Below are 27,688 nucleotides of genomic sequence, written 5' to 3' on the forward strand. Positions count from 1 at the left end.
TTGGTGAGGGAGGGAAGACAGACACCACTGAAATAATGGGAGGTCCCATGGCTTACCCTTTAAGGTTGCCAGGTTCCTATTGCACCTGAGTAATCACTGATGTGACCTGTGAAGTGTGACCCAGCACTGAATGGTCATGGACTGCATGTTAACTTTAGCACTAATCCTAAAGTGTGGGTTAGGGGATTTAAAGCCAGAAGTTTCTAATCTAAAGGGCATGAAAACATCATATTGATCTACCAGACAATGTTAAGAAACAATTATATGGCCCATAGACGTTTGCAACCAGTGAAGGATTAAGAAGGGAAAGAACTTCTCCAAAGTCCAACCTCTTTAAATCTTTGAAATTTCCCAGGGTAGCTGAGACAATAACCTTCACTCTCAATAGTTAAAATAGTTATAACAAAACACAAGTGTTGTTTAGACATAAAGCTAATATATTTTGGCAGTTCTATGGTTGGCTTTTTTTAAGAAGTATAACCACTTGGAGCATTAACACATTAGAAACTGGACCCCAAAGAGACAGATTTAGGCATAGAGAAAGATTTTAAGGTAAATTGTGGCTTTTACAGAGGCCAAATACCAAAAACATCTACTCCTTTTATCTCTAGTGAATATTTTAGGCACTTTTAAACATTAAAGAGATTATGAATAAACAGCTACAGATTGGCCAAGGAAAGATGCACAGTATTAACATTTATAAAACTCTTTGACCTTTACATGTACTAATTTGAAGCTAGCCCCAGAAGTCATCTCGCTGATGAACATGAATGAACATTCTTCATGTGCAAGGAGTTTACCAGCCCATGGGGTAGTGAATAGGTGTCTCCTACAGTTCCACTGCCAAAACCCAGCCTACTCAGTGAGATTCAGTAATGAAAACAGTGCTAGTCTATATCTAGTCCCAGCTTGAATGATCCAGCTAAATGCTCAAATATTTAAAGTTGTAGTCTCCCTTATTGGTCTCCAAGATGGTACCTGGGTATATAAGAAGTATGGCTTATATGGCCTTGTGGCAGTATAAGGGGAGGAAAATGAAGTCCTCAAATTTCCAGTGTCTCTGAAGACTCTATGCTATAAAGAGACATCTAATATTTATACAATAGAATCTCCATTAATCTGCGTATTAGCATAGAAAGATATCTGGAATTACATTCACCTAATATTAATTATTGCTCTTTAAGGATAGTGAAATTTGGAATGGATATTTTTGCTCTTGTCTTACTTTTCAACATTCCTTGTTCTTTTCCTAATTAATATTTATCATTTACAAAATAAAAAGACAAAATATGAAGAAGGGCACATTCATAAAGATAATCAAAGGATTAAGGAAAGGTTGAGGCAATCAATAATGAGGGAATAAATAGTTAAATCAATTATGGTATATCCAATCAATGGATATTATGCAGCCATTAAAAATTATCATTATTAATTTCTTTTTTTAAAGATTTTTTATTTATTTATTTGAGAGAGAGAGTGAGAGAAAGCATGAGCAGTATGGAACAGCAGAGGGAGAGGGAAAAGCAGACTCCCCACTGAGCAGGGAGCCTGATGCAGGACTCGATCCCAGGACCCTGGGATCATGACCTGAACCAAAGGCAGTGTCTTAACCGACTGAGCCACCCAGGGGCCCCAAAAATGATCATTATGAATTTCTATGTAACAGCATGGAAGATGTTTATATTACAATGTTAAGCAAAACAATGTGAGTAGAAATTATGGGTAAAGTTTATTTATAGAAGCATGAAAGAATAAATATTGTTTTTATGCCCCATTGTTTAATATCTTTTTTTTAAAGATTTTATTTATTTATTTGAGAGAGAGAGAGAGGGGCAGAGGGAGAAGCAGGCTCCCTGCTGAGCCTGATGTGGAGCTCGATTCCAGGACCCTGAGATCATGACCTGAGCGGAAGGCAGATGCTTAACTGACTGAGCCACCCAGGTGCCCCACCCATTGTTTAATATCTTAATTATTACTTTTCCTCCCCCAAAGTTTTAATTAAATAGGAACATCTTAAAGATTTCAAAGTCATGAATCCCAAAAGGTGTAAAATCGAGTGTCCTGTGAGGTAAGAATGAATTATTCGAAAACATATTATCTCTCACCAGAGCAGTTCAAATTACATGATGGCTACAGTCACCCCTTTAACAAATACAGATGTAGTTAAGTTGATTCACTTCTAGAAGCTATGAGGAATGTGGGAGCTACTTTGCAAATGAGGAAGAAACAAGAAAAATGGGAGAAAGTCAGGAGAACTGCAAACACTTTCTTTTGTACAGTGGGTAAAATCTTCCAGGATAGCAGTATAGATAAGTCTTGGTTCCTCTGTGGACTTGCATTCATCTGGAACTTGTATTCACTGAAATAAATGATTATAACAGTAATATGAAATTAAGTGCCAAGTGGGAGAAACTTATGCAAAATTCCCAGGTTCCTTAGGTGGAGGAAATAGAGAAGGGTTTTATCCTGCAGATTTAGTGTGTGCCAGCTGAGTTTATACGGTTGGGGATAGAAAGAAGGCAAAATCCTAGGTGTGAGGACCCTCCTTTTCACAGGATGAATAGAAGAGTAAGGAATATGGCCTGGGGCAGAAAGAGAAAAAAAAATTGGACAAATGAGTAAAAAGTAAAAGAAAAGACATGAGAGATGACATGAGTGATGACAGTGTGAGGCTAGAAAAGCTTAGGACAAGAGGAAGGCATCATCTAGGTTCAGTCAGGGTGGGAGGTAAACTGAAGACAAAATTAAAAGAAAAACAACTTCATTACCTGCTTCTATAAATTTGGTTTAGAGCTATTAAATGTAACTTCTGTCATCCTCATTTAGAGTTATTACATCAATTTTCTATTTCTATCAAGGTTCATAGAGGGGGCCACTTACAGGTGTTGTAAACCCCAATACCTATAACAGTCCCAACCGGCCCCTCTCCTCACAGGCATCTAGTAACTTGCCTGTACAAGTGATTTTGTTGTAACCATGGCTAGGATCTGGTCATCTTCCTGGTACTCTTGCCCTGCAGGCCAACAGTCTGAAGAAGTGATGGCTTTTTCTTTATTCATTATAATTCATTCGACAAACATACGTTGAAGTCTTACCATGTCTAGGCACTATTCTAGTACAGTAGGTACCGTGAAGAACAAGACAAACAGGTTCCTATTCTCATGGTGCTCATATGCTAGCAGGAAAGAGAAACAATGAACAAGCAAACAAATAAATTTGACAAGGGCTATTTTCATAATGCTCAAAAAAAGGAACCTTGGAAGATTTCACCTTAAAGCTCATTTGTGAAGGATATACTCAACCATAGTGATCACACTATTTTGAATGGCTATATCTTGAGGGGGTTCATGTATGTGAGTCTGAGTACATGCATGTGTGTGTATTCAGTTATTATAATAGATTCATTACTTTGCTATTTATTGTGACACCATCATACCATCTCATAAAAAACCTACTCCAGCTTTTCTGATTAGCAATATATCAGGCACTGGGAGAGACACAGTGTGAGATGCCAGGGAAGCAGGATATATCTCTGTCCTCCACACACTTAGGGTCTAACGGTGGAAACAGGCAAATATATATGTAATGAAAGTAGAAGAAAAAAATGTAAATCCTAAAAGAGAGAGGAAGTTCAACTGTTATAAAAGCATCCAGGCCCACAGTGGTCAAATGACTTGACCAAAGTCACACAGCTTCTCAGGGAGAGAGCTAGATGCCCAGCTACTACTTTTCCCACAGAACCTCAGAAAGTGTCAAACTGACACAGAATCAGCATCTTTCAACAACCCTCAAATAGGATTATTCCCTCCTACAGGGTTTCCTCCCTGACTATAGATCCAACTTTAACAGAGTCAGTAGCTAGAACTGCAAATTGAAAGTTAATAGGACTGGATTCTGCTGGGAAATATGGTAAATCCTTTGCTTCTGTCTCTATTTCTCCTCTGTACAATGAGGCCACCAAGATAGAAGTCAATCCTCCATCCTGTGGGGAGGAAAGAGGAAGAAAGCTAACAGTTTCTGACCTCTTCTTTTACACAAGGCCCTGCGTTAGACCCCATATTACATGTGTCATTGAATCCTCACAACATACTGGTGAGGCAGAAATTACCCCCATTTTGTAGATAACTACATGAGTTAAAAGAGGTTAAGAACCTTGCCCAAGGTCACACAGCTGTGCTAGAGCCAGGATTCAAAAGCAATCTGTCTGCTCCTAACCTCTGTGCCAAGCAGCCACCCACTAGAATAATTTGAGCTCCTTATTAAAAAGATACTATATGGGTCCAAAACATTATCAGCCATGTGAAAAGCCCTGCTATAATTGTGAATAAAAAGCCTTCATTGGAATTTTAGTTTTAGGACTTAAACACTAAGATAATATGTTTTATAAATATACAATTTAAAATAATTTCTCTTCAAGTAAATTGTATTTTTAAGAGGTTTCCTGTAATTATATCCACAAAAAGAATACAGACAGAATTATATACCCTCTAAGGTGAAGGAAGAGCATGAAGAGAAAATTGCTCTACATGAAGGAGAAGCCAGTGTGTTAAATAGTCATACACACCAATGATACTGTGCACAAGCCAAGATACTTCTCTCGCTCCTCTCCACCTCCTGCCACCCTCCTGCTGTCCTATATCAGTGCTAATCCACCCAGCTCTTCTCACTTCCTTTTACAACCTAGCTATCCCTATTTTTTTTTTCTTCTACACTCCTGCTTAAGGGCCTAGAGTATCAGAGGATAAAGAACCCTTGAAGGCTGATGTGACCTGAATAAACATGAGCAATTACAAGCTGTGTAACTATGAGTGGATGATTTCAACCCTCTGAGACTCAGTTTCCTCAGTTGTAGGCAGAGAAGGGGATCTCTACCTCTCTGTTGTCAGATGATGGAGACAGGGAGTGGGATAGTTCTGTGGCATCTATAGCTCAGGGAATGTTTTCCCCTTTCCAAACCAAAATTCTGAAGGAAGAACCAAGAATCCTGGGTATGTCATACCCACTTTCTGTTGCCCATCCTGCTCATTCTCAGCCTTCTGTAGAGGGGAAAGAAGGTGGCAAGTTTTTGTAGGAGGAACACTTGTTTGAGGCCCTTAAAATTGGCAAAGGCAAGTCTGGAAACCTGTCTACCTGAGCAAACTTCAGCTTGTTTAATATGGTTAGTGGGCTTTGGGCACAGAAGCCAACTAGTCCTAGCTCCAACACTTGGTAGCTGTGTGACCTTGGACTGAGTGGCTTACTCTGCTTGGATGTCAATCTGTAACTTGGAAATAAAACCACTACTGGCCTAGCCTCCCTCCTAGGGAAGGTGTGATCTCTGGTGGCATCAGGGATATGAAGGCATAGCCAATGCATCAGCTATAATTTTAAAATGATTGGAACTGCTTGGAAAAAAAATCAGGAGAGTAGAACATGGATCTGTTTCCACTCCTGGAAAGCAAATTACTTGTGCCCCTGAAGGCAAAAAGTAAGTCAGAATTCAATTTCTTAATAAAACAGATGACTTCTAACCCTTTTGTCACATATCTGTTAGTATTGGTTCTCCAAAGACAGTCTGAAATTCACTTCATAATCCATGCTCTCTATTTTTCTTTTATATGACTCTGATCAATGCAGCTAATGTAATTTCAAAATCCATACAACAAATAAAAATTACACTCCAATCATACCTTACCATATACAAGACCCTTAAAGTCAGAGAGTATCTTATTCATCTTTTCATCCCCAGTATTTAGCACCGTACAAAAACAGAAGCTCAATAAATAACTGCTAATGAGTGACTAAATGAAAATCCATATATATATATATGCATGCATGCATATGTGTGTGTGCGTGTGTGTGGTGTGTGTGTGTAGTGGATGTATGATATGCTGCCAAATGTATATCCTGAGCAATTTTTCAGAATAATTAGACATTTGAAGTCTATCCAAGACCGAACGTTCATTTCTCATAGAACTTGTGTGAGCATTTGTTACAAACATAAATATTTTATCAGAATCAAGAATTTTATTAGGTACATTTGATACACTCATAGAGAAGGAAACAGTCATATTGCTTACTCCAGCATGCTTCAGCTTTTCATGCCTGAGTTTCCCTCCCTGCAAATAGTGTCAAAATATACTGATCTTGGCAGAGGAGCTAATACCACTACAGCCACTCTCTGTGGGGTATTATAATAATATCAACTATCCAGCAGGTCAGCTTAGAACTCAAGTCCCTAACAAGTACAAGCACTTCACGCTTGAAACTTTAATACTCTTATGAAGATGAAATGAATAATGTCAATGCCAGGCCAGAAAGGCCATAGTATACAACTTTTATAATGCTCAAACCCAGCCTCTGTTTCATGGAATGCTGCCTCATAGTCTGTATATGAATTGAGATGTAGCCCTCACTGTGCCCATCTGGAGTACAAAAGCCCTTTGTCTATGTAGTGGAGGATGCTAGTTATATAGATCTGGCTACCTCTGCATTGGAAAATCACTGTAGCAAGTTTCTTTTGTTGGGTTTTTTTTTCCAGTAGCACACCTGGCTACTACATCCCTGGATTTAAAGGAGGTGTCCAGCTTCATCAAGAGTTTTGCATACTTAAATGAGACCTACATTGCTCAGTAGGAGTGGGGGCTATTTGGTGACACCCACCAGTTCAGCCCACTTGCAGTCTGGCAACCTGCACGGCTCAAGTACTTTGGACCTTACAAGGTCAGGACCATGAGCTAGAAAACAAATCCCAGCTGCTTAAATTTTTAACTTCACATTTTTATTTTTATTTTTAACCTACCAATGCGTGGATAAAATTGTGTTATACTCAATTCCATCTCCTAGTTTCTGTTTCCTTCTCCTATTTCTCTACCAAAAAAAGTAAATTGAATAGCTCATTATGTCACAGAAGGAAGATACCAGTTCCCAGCTCTCACTTATGAACCATAATTTGTGAGTCGGACGCCCTATTTTTAAGGGAATGTAGGCAGGGAAGAATCAAGAGAATGCATATCCTATAGTCCCAGAGGAGGTAGCCTTCTGGTTATGTAAATATAACAGGATCCCAAATCCTTTTGTGCAACACTCATGTTTGCAAAGAGAATCTAGCTACTTTATGTGTTTTTATAATTAATTTAATCTTCCTAAGGTCATTGCTTAATGGTAATGATAGAGGTGTAAGGATGGGGTTTGGGAGGAAAGGTCCTTTATCCCAACATAAACAATTAATTAGAAACACTTCATGTAAATTTGTAACTGAATTGTTCTTCATAAGAACTTCTACCAGCAATTATTTTTCTATTAAGATATTAAGATTCTACCTCTGCAAATCTAACCTCCTTTTACTTACTCTTTTAAAGCCTTCATTTATTTCATTTCATGAAAATTGCTTCTTGCCGTTGGATATAGACCATGAAAGTATTATATTGATTGTAATTGCAATGCTTTCTCTTCTCCTTACTGCAGACAGGCTACTACTAAAACCAACAAAACATAGCTTATTCATCTTAGTAGATTTGAGGTAGGCAAATAAAAGACACACGAACATCTTAAAACAACCAACTTCGCTTACTACAATAATAATTTAATTTTTTCAAATGATTAAAGATTTAGAAGTAGATGGGGCGCCTGGGTGGCTCAGTTGGTTAAGCGTCTGCCTTCTGCTCAGGTGGTGATCCCAGGGTCCTGGGATCGAGCCCCACATTGGGCTCCCTGCTCTGCGGAAAGCCTGCTTCTCTCTCTCCCACTCCCCCTGCTTGTGTTCCCTCTCTCTATAAAATAAATAAATAAAATCTTAAAAAAAAAAAGATTTAGAAGTAGATGCTCTTCTTCAGGCTGCCCTATCAGTGTAGAGATGGGTAATATTAGCCCTCTCCTAACTGCTGATGCTCCTACACTGACCTAAGCTAAATTCTCCCTCACGTTTAGCCTCAGTCTCTTCCTCAGAATTACTCTTTCCAACTCCTATTCCCTCACAGTCCTGCTTGCTCTCAGATAAGCTGATCAGCTAATCCATATCATGTTAATATACTATTCCAACAACAACAAAAATAGGTGACTTGTAACAGCTTTACTTGGGCTTCTACTCTGGCTGAGATGGAGTATCAGGAACTGGATTTATTCTCCTGCCTGAAATAATTAAAAAAAAAAACAAAAAATAAAATACATGAAACTAATTTTTAAGACAGTGGCCGTCAGGCAACAAAATACAATTACCCCTAAAAGATGGAAAAGAAGTGAAGTGTGTCCTATAACAGCCCCAGCTTGCTGCCTGCAGTAATTTTCTAGGCCATGGTACAGGGATGGAGACTCCAGGTAGAACACACCAGTTTCCCTGGGTCTAGGGAGACCGAGGTAGCTAGAGTTATAGGACAGACATCAGAGAAGAAAAAATGACAAATAGAGAGAATTGTGGAGCTCTGCAAATGGTTCCTCCTCATCTTTAGATGAGTACTAAATCAGCATATGCATGTGAGAAAACTATCCCAAGTTAGGGAAAGAATAACCCAAAGGGATTAAAAGTAAATGTGCCTAGTCCTCAGTGCCAGGAACAATGCCTGATCCCTTCAACCAGCTCCTTTAGCCAGACTAGAAAACGTCATAACTGACTGGGCATTTTGTAGAGTATTCAGAAGGGTTTTGCCTTACTAATGGGGGAAATTAATCCCATGCTAAATACAGTCTGTTCCCACATAACAAACCTTAAAAGCAAGACCCAATAAGATCAAACTGTTTAAAAGTAACTTAACCATGTTCCAAAACAAAACTCAAGAATATTTATAGGAATAGAAAAATATCTGGCACTCGACAAGGTAAAATTCAGTGTCTAGTATACGATCAAAACTTACCAGACGTGCAAAAATCAGATAAATGTGACACCTAGTGAAAAGGAATGTCAGTCAATCCAAAATGACTCAGAAATGACACAGATGATAGAATTAGTAGGCAAGGACACTAAAACAGTTATTATAACGGTATGCCACATATTCAGGGAGCTAGATTATGTGGTAGAAGAATTTGCAGAAGAGATTCCAAAGACAAAAAAAATTATTCAAATCAAAATTCTAGAGATGAAACTGTGAATGATGAAAGATAAGGTGGATGGGATCAATAGAAGATTGCACATTACATAAGAAAAAATTAGTAAACTTGAAGACAGAGCAATAGAAACTATCCAAAATAATAATAATAAAAATGAATGAAAAAAGAGAAAGAACAGAGCATCATTGAGCTGTGGGAAACTTTCAAAAGGCCTAATATATGTAACTGGAGTTTCAGAAGGAGTGGAAGGGGTGGAGACAGAAAAAATATTTGGCCCAAAATTTTCCAAATTCAATGAAAATGATAAGCCCACAAATTCAAGCTCAAAAATCTCCAAGCACAAGTAATATGAAGAAACCTACACCAAAGCACATTGTAATCAAATGGCTGGAAAATTGTTTTAGAAATTTGCCTCCCCGCTAAGGAAATTGCTTTCTTATAGCCCATTTCACTGCACCTGGAGGTAGAAAGGTGTCCTTCTTATTCCTCATCATCACTCCTGGACCATTCTTTCTCATACTTCCCTTAAAATATTCTCACCTTTGAATTTTATGTTATCACAGTAAATTACCCTCTACCCTTCATTATTTGTCATCTACTGCAGTAGGTTACTCCCTGTCCTTAATATTTTTAGCTCTTGGTTCACTGTTCCTCTCCCCAAGATTGCTATTGTACCATTTCTTGGCAATGTCAATATATAAATAAATGATCTTTCTAACACTTTGCTCAGTTCCTTGACCACCTCTCTATTATAAATTATGTCCCTCACTGCTCCAGTGGTCTTGCCTAGAACTTATCATTACAATAAATCACTCCCTTCATATCTCTATTTTATGCATTCTATTCCTGGCCTTGCTTCATATTTCACCAAGAATAGATCTTCTACAGATTTCCCACAAATACATCTAACTACCTACCAGCATCAGAACCATCTACTCTTCATTCACTAAAATAAGTGAGCCATTCATACAGTCCCTTCCTTGTGTATCCAAGTCCATCTCGCTCTTCATGGACTTAATCGATTTGTTCTCCCCTCTCTTTTCTATACCATTGATGGTTCCCTCTCTAGTGGATCATTCCCTTCAACTTGTAAACATGCTGTTATTGCACCTACTTGAATAAACAAACAATAACAACTCACCTCCCCCAAACACACACCTCATTTAAAAAAAGCCATTTTCCATAATTGAAGTAACTTCTTATTCTGTTAATTGGTAATTAAAGGGAAAGAATTAAGCTTTTAGGAAAAAGTATAATTCATTCTCAGTTGATGAAAAAAGCTCATCTTTAAAAAAAAAATTCCAGCTAAAAATGTAGGGGAAAATGATAAATTTGAAAATCATCATCTAAAGTTCTCCAGTTAAATAATTGACTCAGGTACTAAATGAAATATAGAAACAGAATTTCCACACAGTACCAAAATATCACTGCACAGATTGTTTGCTAATTGCAAAAGGGAAACCATGCCTTTATAAGTATAAATATCTATTGGATACAACCCTAACCAAATAATACAGAAAAATAGAAATTTAGAATCACTAGACAACCCCATATTAGTGTCTCCTAATGAAATGCAAAATGAAGTGCACAACATCACCCATGAAATATTACTGACAAAAATATTTAACCTAATCTAATCAAGCCTTTGAACTTGTATGCAGGAAATTTTATGTACTTCATGGATGTTATGTACTCCATACTGCATTTCATTAAAAGGGATAGACAGATACACACATATACATATAGATTTTATTTATTTATTTGAGAGAGAGTGAGAATGAGCATGAGCAAGGGGTCGGGGGTGGGGGGAAGGAGAGGCAGAGGGAGAAGCAGATTCCCCACTGAGCAGGGAGCCCAATGCAGGGCTCAATCCCAGGAACCTGAGATTATGACCTGAGCTGAAGGCAGACACTTAACTGACTGAGCCACTGAGGCACACTACATATATACATTCTTAGAAAAAAACCAAAAAACAAAAACCACTTTTTCTGAACCCCACCTTCCAGTTTGTTCACTGATCTTTTTTGTAGCAAAACTTGAAATATCATATGTAATTTCTGGTGTCAATTCCTCCCCTCTAATTCTCCCTTGAACTACTTATAGTCAGACTTTCACACCCCAACATGCCACCCAAACTATTCTTAACATAGTCACCAATGTCCTCCACCCAAACTATTCTTAACATAGTCACCAATGTCCTCCACATTGCTAAAACCGATGATCAATTCTCAGTCCACAGCACACTTGATATAGTACTGATGTCTGACCACATCTTCTCCCTGCCACCAATGATCACAGGTCTTTATGTCTATGGCTTCCTTCTAGCCTATCCACAAACACCAGCTTTTCTTCACCATATTCTAACAGAACACTTATTCCTTGAAATGCACCATGGGTCGGTAGAGAATTTTAATGTTAAAAGACCCTCAATCACACATTCATTCTACAAACATTAGCTGGTCACTTTAGCTCAAATCCTTAGTGGGTACAGATAGATGAGACAAGGTCCTTCCCGTCAAGTTAAGTGGGGAGAAACAAACACAGAAGATAATTACCACACAAAGTGGTGCATATGGAGAGATTTCAAGGTATCATAAGAACACAGAGGAGTACTTCAATTTGGCTAAGGAGGATCAGGTATGACTTTCCAAAAGCGATTATGTCTGAGGAGTTTAAATTTTTTCACCATTAAAATGAGTGACCTTAGATGTGCTGCAGAAAATCCCTGACATCAATTTGCCCATCTGTAAATCTGGGATGTTAAAACTTAACTCACATGTTTGTTTTGAGTGTCAATAAAAATGAAAAATGCTTGTTAAAGTGTCATGGGAGTGTTACCTATAGTTTTATTAGTTATATTATCCTTCTCTGGCCTCTTGCCCACCACCATCCACACAGAAGCAAGTACTTTGGAAAGTATAGTATCTGTTCAGACAGCTTCAAGCATCTGAAGAAATGAACTTATTAGCTCAGTACCTAAAATTCAATATCTTGAAAAACTTAAGTGCTTCTTATTTTTGTTCTAGCCTTATGCATCTTTCTGATATTTTGTTGAGGGCAATGTTATCACGTTCATCTACACAACCCTAGTCAATATGCATTGATTTGTGTTCTAATATTCATGAAACAATGCTCGGTTTAAAAGCAATCTTCTGTTTTGGGGGTCTATTGTATGCCACAAATGAACAGCTAATAGACCTATAGTTACTGACGGCTACATCAGAGAGACCGCTAATGCACCAGCCTGATAGACTGTAAGGGAACTTGGAAAAAAATATAATTTACATAAAATTCTCTTAGCAATTAATTTTCTCCCTAACATGTTTCTGGAACCCACTGTGTAGACTGATAAACTGGGTAATATTGGGAGAGGGAAAGGAACTCATTGATAAGATTCCTGTGCTTTATCATCAAACACAGCACTGACCTCTGGTTTCCCCCCATAAAGTGCCAGATATCTTCTATTGCTTTTTAAGATAATTAGTAGGGGAAAATCTCTTAGAAAAAAAAAAAGCACTATGAATTGGGTATTGTGGTGGTTTTAAAAACAATCACAAATTTTTTGATTCTGCTCCATCTCTATTACCTCCTCTTAAATATGGGCAGACCTGTGACAGCTTTGATCAAAGAGAGTAGAAGTGATATTTTGTGATTTCCAAGGTTACCTCACAAAAGGCCATGCAGCTCTACCTGGGTCTCAGAACTCTCACTCTCCTGATGCTCCCTCTGGGATGCTTCCATTCAGAACCCAGCCACCTCACTATGAGAAGTGCAATCCACATGGAGAGGCCACGTGTACGTGCTCCTGTCAACAGCTCCAGCTGAGCCCAGCCCTTACGTCATCCTGGCCCACATATCAGACATGTGAGTGAGAAGTTTCCAAATAATTCCAGCCCCCATTCATTTGAGCCATTGCTCAGCCATGTGAGTCTTCCCAGCTGAGGCCCCAGACTTTATGCAGCACAGACAAACCATCTCCATTATGTATTCTGAGTTTCTGACTCACAATCATTATTTTACACTACTACATTTTGGGAGACTTTGTTTTGCTACACTAAATAACTGGAAATGGTGGGTCATAAATGCCATCAATGGTAACAATTAAAATATCTAGCATTAAGATAACCAAAAGAGATGAATGTGCTTTTTTCACACTGGAAATATACAGCGTTCATCTGAACAGATAAAAAGGTTTCTCAGCATGGAAAGCTGGACTCAATACTTAGAAAAATTTTCAATGAGATGCTGGGACAACTCATAGTGGGTTTTTGTTTTGTTTTTTTGTTGTTGTTGTTTCTTGGTAAAATAGTTTTTTCCTCTGTCAAAATGCAAACCAACACAGTGCAGGGGTGAGGGGAAGCCACACAGTATAGCCTGTCTTTTGTAGAAGAAAGGATGAGATTTTTAAAAGCCTCACTCCACTCTTGCCCAGCTAAGAAAAAAATCCTAATACCCATTATAAATATCTCTTGTAATATTAAAACAAAAATATTAAAAAAAAAAATATTTCCAGGGCCCATCTGGCTCTGCTTCTGCACAGAAAGGGTTAACCTTCGATATTTGATCTCAAGGTCACAGGGTGGGCTGGTAAGGAGAGGCAGATTGGGAAAGGGAGGTGGGGGTGCTAAAAAACAGAGGGACAAACCAACATATCTAACGCCCTCCAGAACATCCAGAAGCAAGTTGGGGGAGGATATCTGTTAGAGACTAAGAAACCAGTGCTGTACCCCAAGATTGTCTCACTCCTATCCCCCAGTCCCTGACACTCTTAATCTGTCCTTTCAGGCACCACTATGAGGTCCCAATATCAGGATCCATCCTTTCAGCTCACTACCCAGCTTTTAAGGTCCTCTCTAACAGGGATCAGCCCCCTCCCCAAATAAGCATGAAAAAAGCTGGAGGTCCTTCCTGGGAGGAGGGTATTTCAGGGGTAAGCCACTTTTGGGATCCCCTTTCAATCCCTGATCAGAGAGTAAATGTGGTGCTGCCTCGTCCTTGGAAAGCCTTGTCCTTGGAAACCTGGTCTGCATTCAAGGCCTTGAGCTTGGACTGGATTTCCCTTGGGCCAGAACCTGGATGTGACTAGAGACCTGTTTGTGAATTTGGGTCTTCCCTGTTCTCAGCTTGATGTAGCGGACAATCAGTTCATTCCAACCATACATCTTGCTTTCATCAGACAGGATCATTTTCTTCCAGCCACATGGCGGGTAGATGGCCAGGGCCCTCGGGAAGCTCTGCTTGATGTCCAGACTCCACACAACTTCTTCATCTGAGCCCCCATCTCCCCCAGCCCCCTTGCTGTCAACAGTGCCTTCCTCACTTCCCGTCCAGCCACTGCCATTGACCAGAGGGCCCCAGCCCAGGGTTCCCCCATCTGGGCCTGCTGGCCTGGGCTGGGGAGTCACAGATGGGAGAGGCGCTGCACAACTCATGGTTTTTTGGGTTTTTTTTAAAGATTTTATTTATTTATTTGACACAGAGAAAGAGCGAGAGAGGGAACACAAGCAAAGGGAGAGGGAGAGGGAGAAGCAGGCCTCCCACTGAGCAGGGAACCCGATGTGGGGCTCTATCCCAGGACCCTGAGATCATGACCTGAGCCGAAGGCAGATGCTTAACGACTGAGCCACCCAGCTCATAGTATTTTAACTGTATTTGCTAACTTACCAGTCAAGTCAGAAAGACAAAAAATAGATATAGATATAGATAATATAGGTATAGATATCATTGTTTTTATTGTCCTGTCTCATCAGTCTCATTCTCTAGATATGCGAGAAATAAATTGGAAAGCAAAACTGCAGGTGAGTGGGCTTTTTTCTGTTAACTATATCAACCCTAATGTTACAAAATTATTTAATAGAAATAATATCATGGGCTTTTCTCAATGTTGTAGAGCAGATGCAAACTCTAAGTTTTGACATTTCAGATCTTAATCCATGTTAAAAGATAAAGACTTCAAAAATAAAAAAACTAAATAATATTTATAACTGCCAAAATCTGTCTTTTTTAATGTACAAAATATCTTTTAATTGTTAAGAGTTCTTCATAACCCCAATGTAACTCAATATTTTTTTCTAAAAGATGTTTCATTACTAATTAAAAAAGCAGAAGGTATCCCCTTTTGCACCAAAGGTTGTAATTTTCCATAGCTTTGACTTTCGTTTAATACACCGTTAAGAACATATTTTTGCTGAATTTTAAAATTCTACCATTCTGGGAGGTAAAGAACTAAGTGCTAAGTGAAATGTGAAACCATAATCTTCCTTGGAAATGTATTTCTCTGAGAAAAAATTAAAATGTACCAAATATATCTCTACAAAGAAAGGAAGGACATTCTTACTGATGCCTACTCCAGGAATAACCTCCTTGGGGAGAATTTTGAAAGGATTTGAGCATTTTAAACGTCCTGAACTAAATTAGTTAATTAAAAATATGGGTGAGCAAAGTCCACTGAGGTTAAAGGCAGAAGAATAGTCAGCAATCACTTATCACGGTGCCCTGTTTCAAGGATTTCAAGATACCTGATTAACAGTGGCAATTCTCATTTAGAATCGTTATCTGATGGAGCAGAGTTGTTATTGATCTAACAGTTGACCTCACTGCAGGCTTAGGGTGTGACAATAATAATCTCTCCATACAGTGGGCCTGCAGTCATTGACAGCTTGAGTAATGATTAGATAAAACACATGATTAAATAGCTAATCCCTAAAAACTCTCATTCCATTTCTATTGATGTCTCAGCTTTTCCACATGCTTCATATCTTACCTTTCTATCCTTCCTTCTTTATTTCATCCTCTCCTCTTCTAAAATGATTTATGAGTTTTGGAAAAGGAAGTTTTAGTAGAGTTAAAATTGTTAGGCAGAAAAACTTTTCCTGTACCCTCTTAGATTCAGTGACTGGGCACTTGCAAAGTTAACTGACAAAAGACCCATCAACAGGAGAAAAAGAATACAAATGTATTCGTATTTAGCACGCCTAGGAGTTCACAGGAAAAAAGTGAAACTTAGGCAGTTAGACGATAGGATTTGTATACCATTTTAACAAAGGAAAGGGGGTTAGGTTTTGAGGAACAATAAATTGTAGGAAAGTGACTAAGAAATGTCTGAGGAAAACTAATGGAATAGAAGGGTTATCTTAGTAAGGTTTGTTTGTGCAGACTCATCTCGATGGGACTGTTGTAAAGAGTTGTTCTCTTCTTCCTGGTACAGGGGAGGGAGACACCTTCACAGAGTAATTTATGCCCTGCTTTTAGGCAGATCAGCGGAAGGCAAAAAAAAAACCTCTTCCTGATCTCTTGATTCTCAGTTGCCTTCAGTTCAAAATAATCCTTATGCTAAAGTGGCATCTTTGGGCGTAACATATTCTGGGCCCCTTCAAAATTCTTTTATTTCAATATATCTTAATGATAGTGACTAAGAATGTCTCCTATGTCCACTATATAAAGTGGTAATTTTACACAAGGGGACAAAACCTGACTAAATACTAGATTTAAAATACTATAATTTTCATAAAGAATGGAATACAGACATAAAATCAATGCTTTCAGAATTTTTTCTACTAAAAATTCATGAAATGTCTGAAAGCAACGGGCTTGAGCTACATCAACACAATGCTCAAACATCTGGAGAAGAAGTGGAAAATGCAAGCAATTATCCAGATACCTCGTCTACACAAAATTCAGCTATACAGATGTTTGTTTTCCCCCAACCAAACATAGATGATTGACAGAAATCCTTTCACTTCTATTTTTGTATATGAACATCCCTCATCTACTCTTACTTTAACAACGGACCACACCTCCTGTAGAGGGGCTCTAATCTGCTTCCTTGACCCAGCTTCTTTTCTTCTTTCAAATGTGTACGGATTTTTTGAAAGCACAAATGAAAGAAAAAAACAGTAAATTGCCTGTACCTTCTTATTTTAGAGTAAAGTAACTGTAGAACAATGGCTTGGTGGTTCGAATTTTCTTTGCAGCATCTAGCACACCAGGTGCAGTCAATAAACATTAAGCCATCAAATAAATCAGAATTCCAAAATGCTGTCTGCATTGAGGAATACATTATAGTCAGCTGCTTTTGCAGCAGGGTGAATTTCAGAAAAAGACCCAATTGATTGGCTTTTCTCAAATGTTAATGTGCATACAAATCCCTGAGGATGTTGTTAAAATGCAGATTATGATTCAATAGGTCTGGGGTGGGGCCCAAGACAATGCATTTCTATGGAATACCCAAGTTATACTGAAGTTGCTGGTACACAGCTGAGTAGCAAGCAGACTGATTACTGGCCAGGGGAAAAGACCAAATCTGCCCCTTCATCCATTCTAAAGAGTATCTATTTTACACAATATTCCAAATACATTTAATTATCAAAGGAATTTTTTTTTTGAGAGAGAGATAGAGCAGGGGGGCTGGGACGAGGCAGAGGGAGAAGGAGAGAGAGAATCTTAAGCAGGCTCCAAGCCCATTGTGGAGCCAAAGTGGGGCTCCATCTCAAGACCCTGAGATCATGACCTCAAAATCAAGAGTGGGACGCTCAACTGACTGAGCCACCCAGGCACCGCTATCAAAGGAATTTTTTAAAAAAATAAAACCACTTTTTTTAGTCTAAATATTTTTAAACAATTATAAACCATCAAGATGTAAAAAAAAAGAAACTTTTTTTTTTATTTTAAAAGATTTTATTTATTTATTTATTGGAGAGCGAGCGAGAGAGAAACAGCATGAGAGAGAGGGTCAGAGGGAGAAGCAGGCTCCCCGCTGAGCCGGGAGCCCGATGCGGGACTCGATCCCAGGACCCTGGGATCATGACCCGAGCCGAAGGCAGTCGCCCAACCAACTGAGCCACCCAGGCGCCCCCAAAAAAAGAAACTTTTAAAACAGAATCTGTAATCTAAATTTAAAAGGGCTGGGATGCCTGGGTGGCTCAGTCGGTTAAGTGTCTGCCTTTGGCTAAGGTCATGATCCCAGGGTCCTGGAATTGAGTCCCCCATCAGGCTCCTTGCTCAGTGGGGAGCCTGCTTCTCCCTCTGCCTGCAGCTCCCCCTGCTTGCTTGCTCTCTCTCTTTCTCTCATTCTCTGACAAATAAATAAATAAAATATTTAAAAATAAATAAATACATTTAAAAGGGCTATTTACCTAGAGGGAAAAATGGTTTGCAAACTACTAGTGAGATCAGAATCAACAGGAGGAAAGAGCAGAAAAAAAGAAAAAACCTGGTTTAAAGCTAGATGTACAAACACAAACCAGTAGTTACTTTAGTACAGGTCTTAAAACAAAAAAGTCGGTCTTTTAATCCTACTTGTAACAAAAAAAATTAAATTATAAATAAGTTACATCTTCGAGTATAAAATAATATAAAATAATAAACATCATGAATGCATCCATGATTTCAATAGACTAATAGATTGGATTGTCTGTTGTGAGAAAATCTTTATGATTCAGTTATATAATGTGTTTTCTTAAATTGTTTCCTTTACCATTCTACCTAATCATCAAGTAGTGTTTGAAACAGAAAAAAAAGTCATTAATTCAGTCAACATTTAACTCACTTTGGAAAACACTACTAGGAGCTCTCTGGGATTGTAGTGCTGATCCGACATGGATTCTAGAGTGAATCTTGTAGTCTAATAGGAAGAAAATACACATACACAAATAACTAGAATATGAATTCAAAGTGTAACTGCCATGATAAATAATATGCAAATAATGGGTTTCAGAAATTCAGAAGAAGCATAAGCAGAACTGTGGTTGGACAATAACTCTTTCCCAGAGTTTCCTGAAATGAAATACCTGCAGAGAGCACTTGATTTTCTGAAAAGATTCCCAGATCCCATTATTTAATGATCATGAGAACTCTCATTTTGTATATCCTCTTCCAACTCAGACTAAAATGGATCCTCATTTGATGAAAACACCAAGACAACATTCAAACAGCACTAACAATTCCCCAAACGAATACCTGCAGTACTCAATCCCAGCTTTCCAAATGTGTCTGCAACCACTAGTGTGCTAGTAAATGTTTAACAATCAGCTCGGGGTTCGGGAGGTGGGGGAAGAGAAGCTACAATTTGTAGCATTTACTGATTTCTGTGGTGTAAATATTCTCACCATAACTGATTTTAGGCTACTACGGTGAGGTCACTGAAACCCACACACAGTCAGCCACACACATACCTGCTGCCATTTAGTGGTGAAGAAGGATGCAGGCTGGATGCAAATCCTAGTTCTGCTGTGCAAACTTTGTAAGTTACTCAACCTGTCTGGGCTTCACTTTTTCTTTTGTAAAGAGGGACTACTAATAAAATCTGATTGTTTTAAGGCATAAATAAATTAATATATGAAAAAATTAACATGTGAATGTTTACCACTCAGTGCTGACTATTGTTGTGAAACTTAACAATTCTATTGAAAACTAATCTCTGGGCAAGTCTCTAATCACAGTCTTTACTCACAAGGTCCTTCCATAAAGTAGTATTTCCAACATCTTTTTACAAATAATCCTACCAGTCATCTCCTCCTGGACACTGTTAAGACTCCGAATCTTAAAATAAGAGGTCTGCATAGTCATGAAAATACTCGTTCTCTGGACCACTATATGAATATTCTGAAAGATTTAGCAAATATATTCATTCAGCATTGAGTCTAAGAAACCTTCTCTTAAACAAGTTTTGACGAGGATATGGAGAAAAAGAAAGGAACCCTCTTGCACTCTCAGTGGGAATGCAAACTGGTGCAGCCACTGTGGAAAACAATATGGAGGTTCCTCAAAAAGTTAAAAATAGAACTACCCTATGATCCAATAATCCCACTACTGGGTATTTACCCCAAAAATACAAAAACACTAATCACAGGGATACATGCAGCTCTGTACTTATTGCAGCATTATTTACAATAGCCAAGTTATGGAAACAGCCAAGAGTCCTTCAGTAGATGAATGGATAAAGAAGAAGTGGAATATATATATATATACATATATATATAAATACACACACACATACACACACATATACGTATATATACACATTATATATACATATATATAATGGAATATTATTCGGCCATAAAAAAGAAGTCTTGCCATTTGCAACATGCTAAGCAAAACAAGTCAGTCAGAGAAAGACAAATACCATGTGATTTTACTCATATGTGGAATTTAAGAAACAAAACAAATGTACAAAGGAAAAAGAGAAGAGACAAACCAAGAAACAGGTTCTTAACTATAGGGAACAAACTGATGGGGGGTGTGGATTAAATAGGTGACGGGGATAAAGGAGTGCACTTGTGAGGAGCACCAGGTGATGTTTGGAAGTGTTGAATCACTGAATTGTACACCTGAAACTAATATAACACTATTTGTTAACTAAGTGGAATTAAGAATAATAATTTATGGGCATGTGGGCAAAGCTTAGTGCAGCCATGGCACTGGCCTTGCTGCAGCAGGACTAGGAGCTGCAGGGGGCAGCCAAGTCCCCAGGAACCAGGTGAGGCCAAGCCCAGCAGGGCTCTGGTGAAGCGCACCAGGAAAGCGAATGCAACCCAAGCCCAGAAACCATGGAACTCAGCCAAGGGAAATGTGCCCGAGCTGGTACTTGCTGAGTTCCTGATGTGAGAGCGTCAAGTCTACCTCGGAGTAAACCTCAAGTTTATGACCAGTGTAAGAAGCATGGTGGCTGAGTTGGTCACTCAGCAGATTGTGTGCCAGAGGGGCCATAAGGCCTGTGACCAGCCTAGGGCCAAGATGAAGAAGAAGGTGGCGGATGAGGGCACCGTGTTCACTGAGGAAGACTTCCAGAAGTTCCAGCAGGAATACTTCAGCAGCTAGGCTCCTGGGAGGCCACAGTGGGAAAGGCATTCAGACCCAGTCTCCCCCTCTGACCTCACAGCCTCTGCTTGCCTAGCACAAGGAAGCCCTTGGGCTTGGGGAGTGGGGAAGGGGGGCAGTAGGCGGTGCTGGAATGGAGCTGGTGAGCTGGAAGCCCTGGGGAGAATATGCAGTCAGACCAGAGCTGTATAGGCTTGGGAGGAGCCACCTACCTGCCTGAAAACTGACTGTTTTATTTGCTTTGGCCCTAGTAGAACTGCAGGGCTGTTTGCTCTAGAGAGGTTACTAGGCCCTTGGGGCCACACCTCTAGGAGTAGGAGGAGGGGTGCTGGGTGGGCTTCCGGGTTCTAATAAATGTGGACCCAAGAGCAAGAAGATAATATTAATAATAATAATTTTTAAAAAGAAAGAAAGAAACCTTCACTTGACATAATGCTAACAGATTATACCACTCATTTAGGATTTGGACTTTTTTCTGTTTTATCTTGGTCTCTAATTACATGGCATCATCATAAAATATTAAAACTAGAATGTGACCTTGAATTGCAGTTCTTTGTGTGTTATCTTAATTCCCACTGCCATTCACCTCATTTATGGCTCAGACCATAAACTACTTTGGGGCCAACTTAGGTTTTCTATCCATCACTATTTCTCCATTGCCCTTCTAGGACTTGGCACATAATAGTTGATAAGTATTTATTGAATTAAGATGATTTAATACTCTTTCCCAAAATAAGTTCCATTAACTTATTCCCAGAAGAAGCAAAATAAGGATTACAAAGCCAAAATCCTGGAAACTATACCCCCTCTCTTCTCAAGAATCATAAGACATGTTAGCATATTAAAGAATCTGCAAAGTTTTGCAGTTAAGACACCTGTTTAAAATTATTTAACCTAGGGGCACCTGGGTGGCTCAGTCATTAAGCATCTGCCTTCTGCTCAGGTCATGATGCCAGGGTCCTGGGATCGGGCCCCACATCAGGCTCCCTGCTCCATGGGGAGTCTGCTTCTCCCTCTCCCACTCCCCCTGCTTGTATTCCCTCTCTCGCTGTGTCTCTCTCTGTCAAATAAATAAATAAAATCTTTAAAAAAAATTATTTAACCTAAAATTTTCTATTCAAGGAACTCCTTTTGATAGGGTAATTATAGTGTTATTATCCATAACTGGACATCTTTGAGAGTGCAATGGGGCACTTTTAATTATTATACCAGACACAGGAATAAACTGGGCCTATATGAAATAAATCGGACATATAGTCATTGTACCTATGGACAGAAACATGGAAATTCCCACAACTACTGTTACGTGTATATATGGATCAAAGTTTAGAATACAACAATTGACCTAAATCCCTTATTTTACTGATGAGAAACATGAGGTCACAGAGAAGTTCAATTACTTCCATTGGCAAATCTCTTGGAATTCAGTTAAAAGGCAGAGCTGTGAATAAAATCCAACTGTTGGAATGACATTTCCAAATCAGTTTCTGATTTGTTCAATCCTGAATTCGAAAGTTAATTTGGCTGTATTTTCACAAAGAAGAAAAGAAACACTAGATTTATATGCTTCTCTCAGAATATCAGTTTGTCATGTAGGAAGCACCAATTTTATGTAGGTTCAAATGTAAATCAGATGTCAGCTGGAGACCCTTGTCTCTTTGGAGATCTAGGAATAATTTTCTTGAGCTCTCAACAATTCCATGACCTAACAGAAGGCCAAAGTTCTGCTCCAGCTTCTGGAACTTTCCATGGGCCTATTGCTCATGGCCAGCTCTGCCTTCTGGGCTCATGGTTTCTCTATGATATACTACATTAACATAGTCATAAAACAAGGTTCACTTGCCCCAAAACAGATACACCCTTACAAATTCTTAAAAGATTTTGAAAAATTTTATAAGAGGAAAAAGGAAGGATTTACTTCACAGCAAAGCAAATAAGAGTCACAATTAAGCTATAGCATTTTGGTTTTTTTAAGCCCTAGATGCTTAAAATAATGCTACATAAGCTATAGCATTTAAAAAATATTTGTATTAAAGAGGGCACATACCGAATGGAGCACTGGGTGTTATACGCAAACAATGAATCATGGAACACTACATCAGAAACTAATGATGTAGGACTGTCGCCCACTGTCGCCAAAATGTCTACAAGTGCACCTGCAGGTTCAAGTGCTGCCTCTGGCAGCAACCGAAGACTTCAGCAGACACAAAATCAAGTAGATGAGGTGGTGGACATCATGAAAGTCAATGTGGACAATGTGTTGGAAAGAGATCAGAAGCTCTCGGAGTTAGACGATCATGCAGACCCGCTGAAGGCAGGAGCGTCCCAGTTTGAAACAATTGCTGCCAAGTTGAAGAGAAAATATTGGTGGAAGAATTGCAAGATGTGGGTGATAGGGATTGTCGTTGTGGTCATCATCATCATCATTGTGTGGAATGTTTCCCCGTGAAGAACCAGTGCAGCCCCAGCCTGCCATTCAAGAAAGCTCTTCAAGACATTTGACTTAGAACCTGCTGTAGTCTGGAGCTCGCCTACTGTTCTGTCTAAACTGATTATTTTCTGTTTGTTACCATAAAGTTTAATTTCTAGGCAACGTGCCTTTGTAATGTCATAAGCACTCCAAACTTGAAGTGCAGCCACCCGGCCCACACCTGGCCTGGCGCCTTCACAAATTGCCACGAGGCTAACAAAGAGGATTTCTTAACTTCCTGAGTGTCATCACCTCAAAGTAATGTCTGATGCATTGGTGTTAATTCCAGTTAAGGGAATTTGTTCCAAGTTAGCTATCCTTGCCGTCTGACATCTTCAGAACCATATTCTAAACCTTTAGGTAATCAGATTTCCAGTTTGTGCCTTCCAGAAAGAACACTACTGCCTAACGCAGATCTGTAACCATAACAGGTTGTGTGTCTTATTTTGCTATTTTTCGGATTCCCTAGAACTCTCTACTGTTTATAAGCAAAAAAACAAAACAAAACAAAACAAAAAATGAAACTAATGATGTAATGTATGGTGATTAACATAACATAATAAAAAAATAAAAAATAAAATAAAAAATAAAAAATATTTGTTGGCTCTCCATGCTATGAATTTTCACTGGCCCTCATCTTCATATCATCTTCTGGTTATTCACCCATACTCCTCCTCCCTTCTCTTTCTTCTTTCTATCCTCTCTCTTCTTCTCTACTGGGGTATTTGACCACAAATTTTTTCCCTTATGCTCATAAAAAAAAATTACTTTTCCTTTGCCCTACCATACCTTGGTATCACCTAATATCCTAACCTGTGATATGAATCAAGTGTGGGAGTGTACTGGGGGTCCTCTGTCCCAATCATTTCTTCCAATGAAGATAGAGCATGCTTTACAAGGAAACCACGTAAAAATAATATTCTGTGTCTCATTAAGCAATTATATAGCTCAATCTGAAGATAATTACATTTACTCAGAAAGAAATGATAGTAACCTGGACTAGGGTGGTAGCAGTGAAAACAGAAAGAAATGGACAAATACAAGAAACCGTTCAGAGTAGGAAGCCACAGGTATTGGTGGTTGATTGAAGAGATGAGGATGAAGAGGAACAATCAAGTATAATTGTCGTCTTTAGTTATCTGGCGTGCACAGCTGGAGAGTAGGGGGTCCCATTTACAAAGACAGTGGGCCTGAGGAGGGAGCAGGCTCAGAGGGGAATATAATGAGGTTGGCTTTGGAGATGTTGGATATGAAGTGCCCATGAGACAACCTCTGGGAGATGCCTCCTAGACAGGGAAATGTGTGTGTGTTTGGCACTCAGGACAGTGACAGTAAGGGCACAGGCTTTAGATTCAGAAGTAACTGGCTCCAAGTTCTAGCTCTCTCGTTTAACAGGTGCGTGCCTTAAGCAAACTACTAGAATTCTCCATGCTTCTATCTCTTCATCTGTACAGTAAGACTTACTATTACACTTCTATATTGAGACGATATCTCAGGACACCACAGATAACATGTATGAAACTCTTAGCACAGCTCAATAAAAATAAGTAATTCAAAAGATACTTATTCAGCAAGTGGCGTGAGGGACTCACCGTGGTGTGTCATCGGCCCTGCCTGGCCCCTTGAGTGCCTACCCTCCTGGCCGGCCATGGGGAGAGGTGGGGGATTCAGGCACCAGCCGAGCTCCTGCTCGGTTCCCTGGCCAGTCCGGGGGATCCGGGCACCGCTTCAATGGTGGCTGGACCCACGGACCAGGTTGCAGCCCGAGCCCCAAGTGGGTGGTATCATGAGGCACCTGCCGTACTTCTGCCGCAGTTGTGTGGGGCTTCAGCCACAGCTCCAAACAACTGGGCATCCCCACAGCCAACTTTCCAGAACAAGTAGCTGATAATCTTCCAGCTGATGTATCCACTGGCATTTATTATGGTTGGGCCAGTGTTGTAAATGGAAATGTTCATAAGATGGTGGTGAGCATAGGATGAAACCCATATTACAAGAATACAAAAAAGTCTATGGAAACTCATAGAATGCATATCTTCAAAGAGGACCTCTTTTTTTTTTTTTAAGATTTTATTTATTTATTTGACAGAAAGAGAGATAGTGAGAGCAGGAACACAAGCAGGGGGAGTGGGAAAGGGAGAAGCAGGCTTCCCACCGAGCAGGGAGCCCGATGTGGGGCTCGATCCCAGGACCCTGGGACCATGACCTGAGCCACCCACTTAACGACTGAGCAGCTGGGGCTGTGACCCGGTCCACGGGTCCGGTGAAGCCACCATTGAAGCGGTGCCCGGATCCCCGGACTGGCAGGGGAACACGAGCAGGAGATCGGCAGGTGCCTCAAAGAGGACTTCTATGGGGAGATCCTCAATGTGGCCATTGTTAGCTACCTCAGACCAGAAAAGAACTTCGATTCTTCAAAAGAGAAGAAATAAGAATCCCTTATTTCAGCAATTCAAGCTGATATTGAGGAAGCTAAGAAACGACTAGATTTACCAGAACATTTGAAATTCAAAGAAGACAATTTCTTCCAGGTTCCTAAAAACAAAATAATGAATGGCTACTGATTAAAAAAAAAAATCATCTTATTCTTATTTATTCATTCACTGTTTTCTAATATTTTACTGCTCATAACTCCTCAGTCATTATATATTGAAAATCAGACATTTTTGTACAGCTATGAATTGGTTTAAACAGTACAGTGTCTTTACCACATTATGTTTCAACTGTTCAAATTAAACCCATCATGCTATACTACTAAAGTGATTCACTTTAAAAAATCAAGATTCTTTTTTTATGTAATATGTTGATTAAAATGTACCACTAGAAAAAAAAAAATTTATTCAGCAATTCCTATGTACCAGACACTGCTCTAAGCATCTTATATATATTTACTAATTTAATCTTCACAACAATCCTGTATCATAGACAATATTATTTTCTCCACTTTAAAGATGAGGGAACAAATGTAGAAATGGTAAGTAGCTTGTAATACTTATAAAGCAGGATGTGATGGATCTGAACCTAAGCAGTCTGGCTTCAGAGCATGCACACTTAACCACTGCACTGGACTTAATATTAGCTAAAATTATTATAATTATAGCCTTGGAAGTCCCCAGAAAATGATGTGGGAGCATGTGAGTAACTAAATAATGATATTAATAATAGCTAATTTTTACTGAGTGCTTATTTTTTGTAAGGCAATATGCTGAATATTTTACATGGATATCTCAACAGTTTAATTTTCTCAACAGTCCTATGATGTAGGTACTATTATTCCTCTCATTTTGAAGATGAAGAAACAGACATGGAGAATATTAGTGGTCCTGACCAATGTCACAGAGATAAGTAATGGGGTCAGATTCAAAACCAGACAATCTGACTGTCACATTCTAAAAAGAAACATTAGAGAGGCAAAAAAGAGAATGTAAAGATGAGAAGAAGGTATAAGACAGAGTTATGAGGAACAAATAGTTCCATCATCCTGTTAAGAAATCTTTTAAAATGTAAGCAATCACCTTTCACTGCCTTTGCCAAAGAGGGCTGGCAAACACTCCCTCCTCCACCGATTTGCAGCACATTGCCTGTACCTGACTTAAAGCACCTGCTCATGGTGCCACCGTGACACGTTCACTTGTCTTATAGGGATGGAACCCTACCATTGCAGGAACCCTCACTCATCCCCTTGAGCAGCCAGTGCCTTCAACAGCCCTCCTATAAACATCTGCTGAATTAGAAAGCGGGGGAGAGAGCCAGAGAGAAAGGGGAAGGAGAAGGAGCAAGGAGGCAGCAGCAAGAGAAAGCTTCTTGCCCTGTCTCCTAGCCTGAGCAGGAAAAAACTAGTTGTAGAATAGGATGAGAAGTAAAATTCCTTTCCAGATTTTTCTGCCACCTGGTAGGTTTTAGAAATCAGGACAGTCTTTGTAGAGGAGGTGACGAGGAAGCCAAGTCTGGAAGGGAGAAAAAGAGCTTCCCTTAGACATGAGAATGGTGAAGAAAGAAAGAGGACATTTCAAGGCACATTTGGGAGCCACTCTCTATTTCTTGATAAATGCAATGATAAAGTGAAAGAACTCAACAGGGCCCATGATAAAGAACCTTATGTGCCATTCAAAGGAATTTAGGCTTTAGCCTGGACAGTAAAGGATCTCACACTCATAAGCCCCTAAGAGCCAGGACAGATTGAAGGGACCTCCATGTCAGATTGGACAGCACTTGCCCTATCTATAGAAACAGCTTCCACTAAGCTTCAGCCTTCTGGTGCCATGCTGGAATACAGACCCACAGTGGCCAGATATCCAACCCCCCAAAAGGAACCAGAAATCTACACTTTTGTGCAAAATAACCTGAGTTTTAAATACTGACAAAGGAAAATCACTG

General features: G+C 39.3%; 1 protein-coding gene and 2 pseudogenes across 1 annotated transcript; all 3 read left to right on the plus strand.

Moving 5' to 3' along the window:
* Positions 1 to 20,435: 20,435 nt before the first annotated feature.
* LOC115939771 (active regulator of SIRT1 pseudogene) lies at positions 20,436 to 20,841 on the plus strand (annotated as a pseudogene).
* Positions 20,842 to 22,964: 2,123 nt separating this feature from the next.
* On the plus strand, positions 22,965 to 23,303 carry LOC102745312 (vesicle-associated membrane protein 3 pseudogene; annotated as a pseudogene).
* Positions 23,304 to 24,210: 907 nt separating this feature from the next.
* On the plus strand, positions 24,211 to 26,304 carry LOC102743879 (riboflavin kinase). The gene is given in 3 exon segments (XM_006729974.3): positions 24,211 to 25,123; positions 25,125 to 25,348; positions 25,649 to 26,304. Coding segments are annotated over 3 exon segments (615 nt in total). The 5' UTR covers positions 24,211 to 24,959; the 3' UTR covers positions 25,876 to 26,304.
* The last annotated feature ends 1,384 nt before the right edge of the window (positions 26,305 to 27,688 follow it).

This window comes from Leptonychotes weddellii, chromosome 1 (genome assembly GCF_054177405.1).
Source record: "Leptonychotes weddellii isolate Sample4059 chromosome 1, ASM5417740v2, whole genome shotgun sequence".
NCBI classification, from domain to species: Eukaryota; Metazoa; Chordata; class Mammalia; order Carnivora; family Phocidae; genus Leptonychotes; species Leptonychotes weddellii.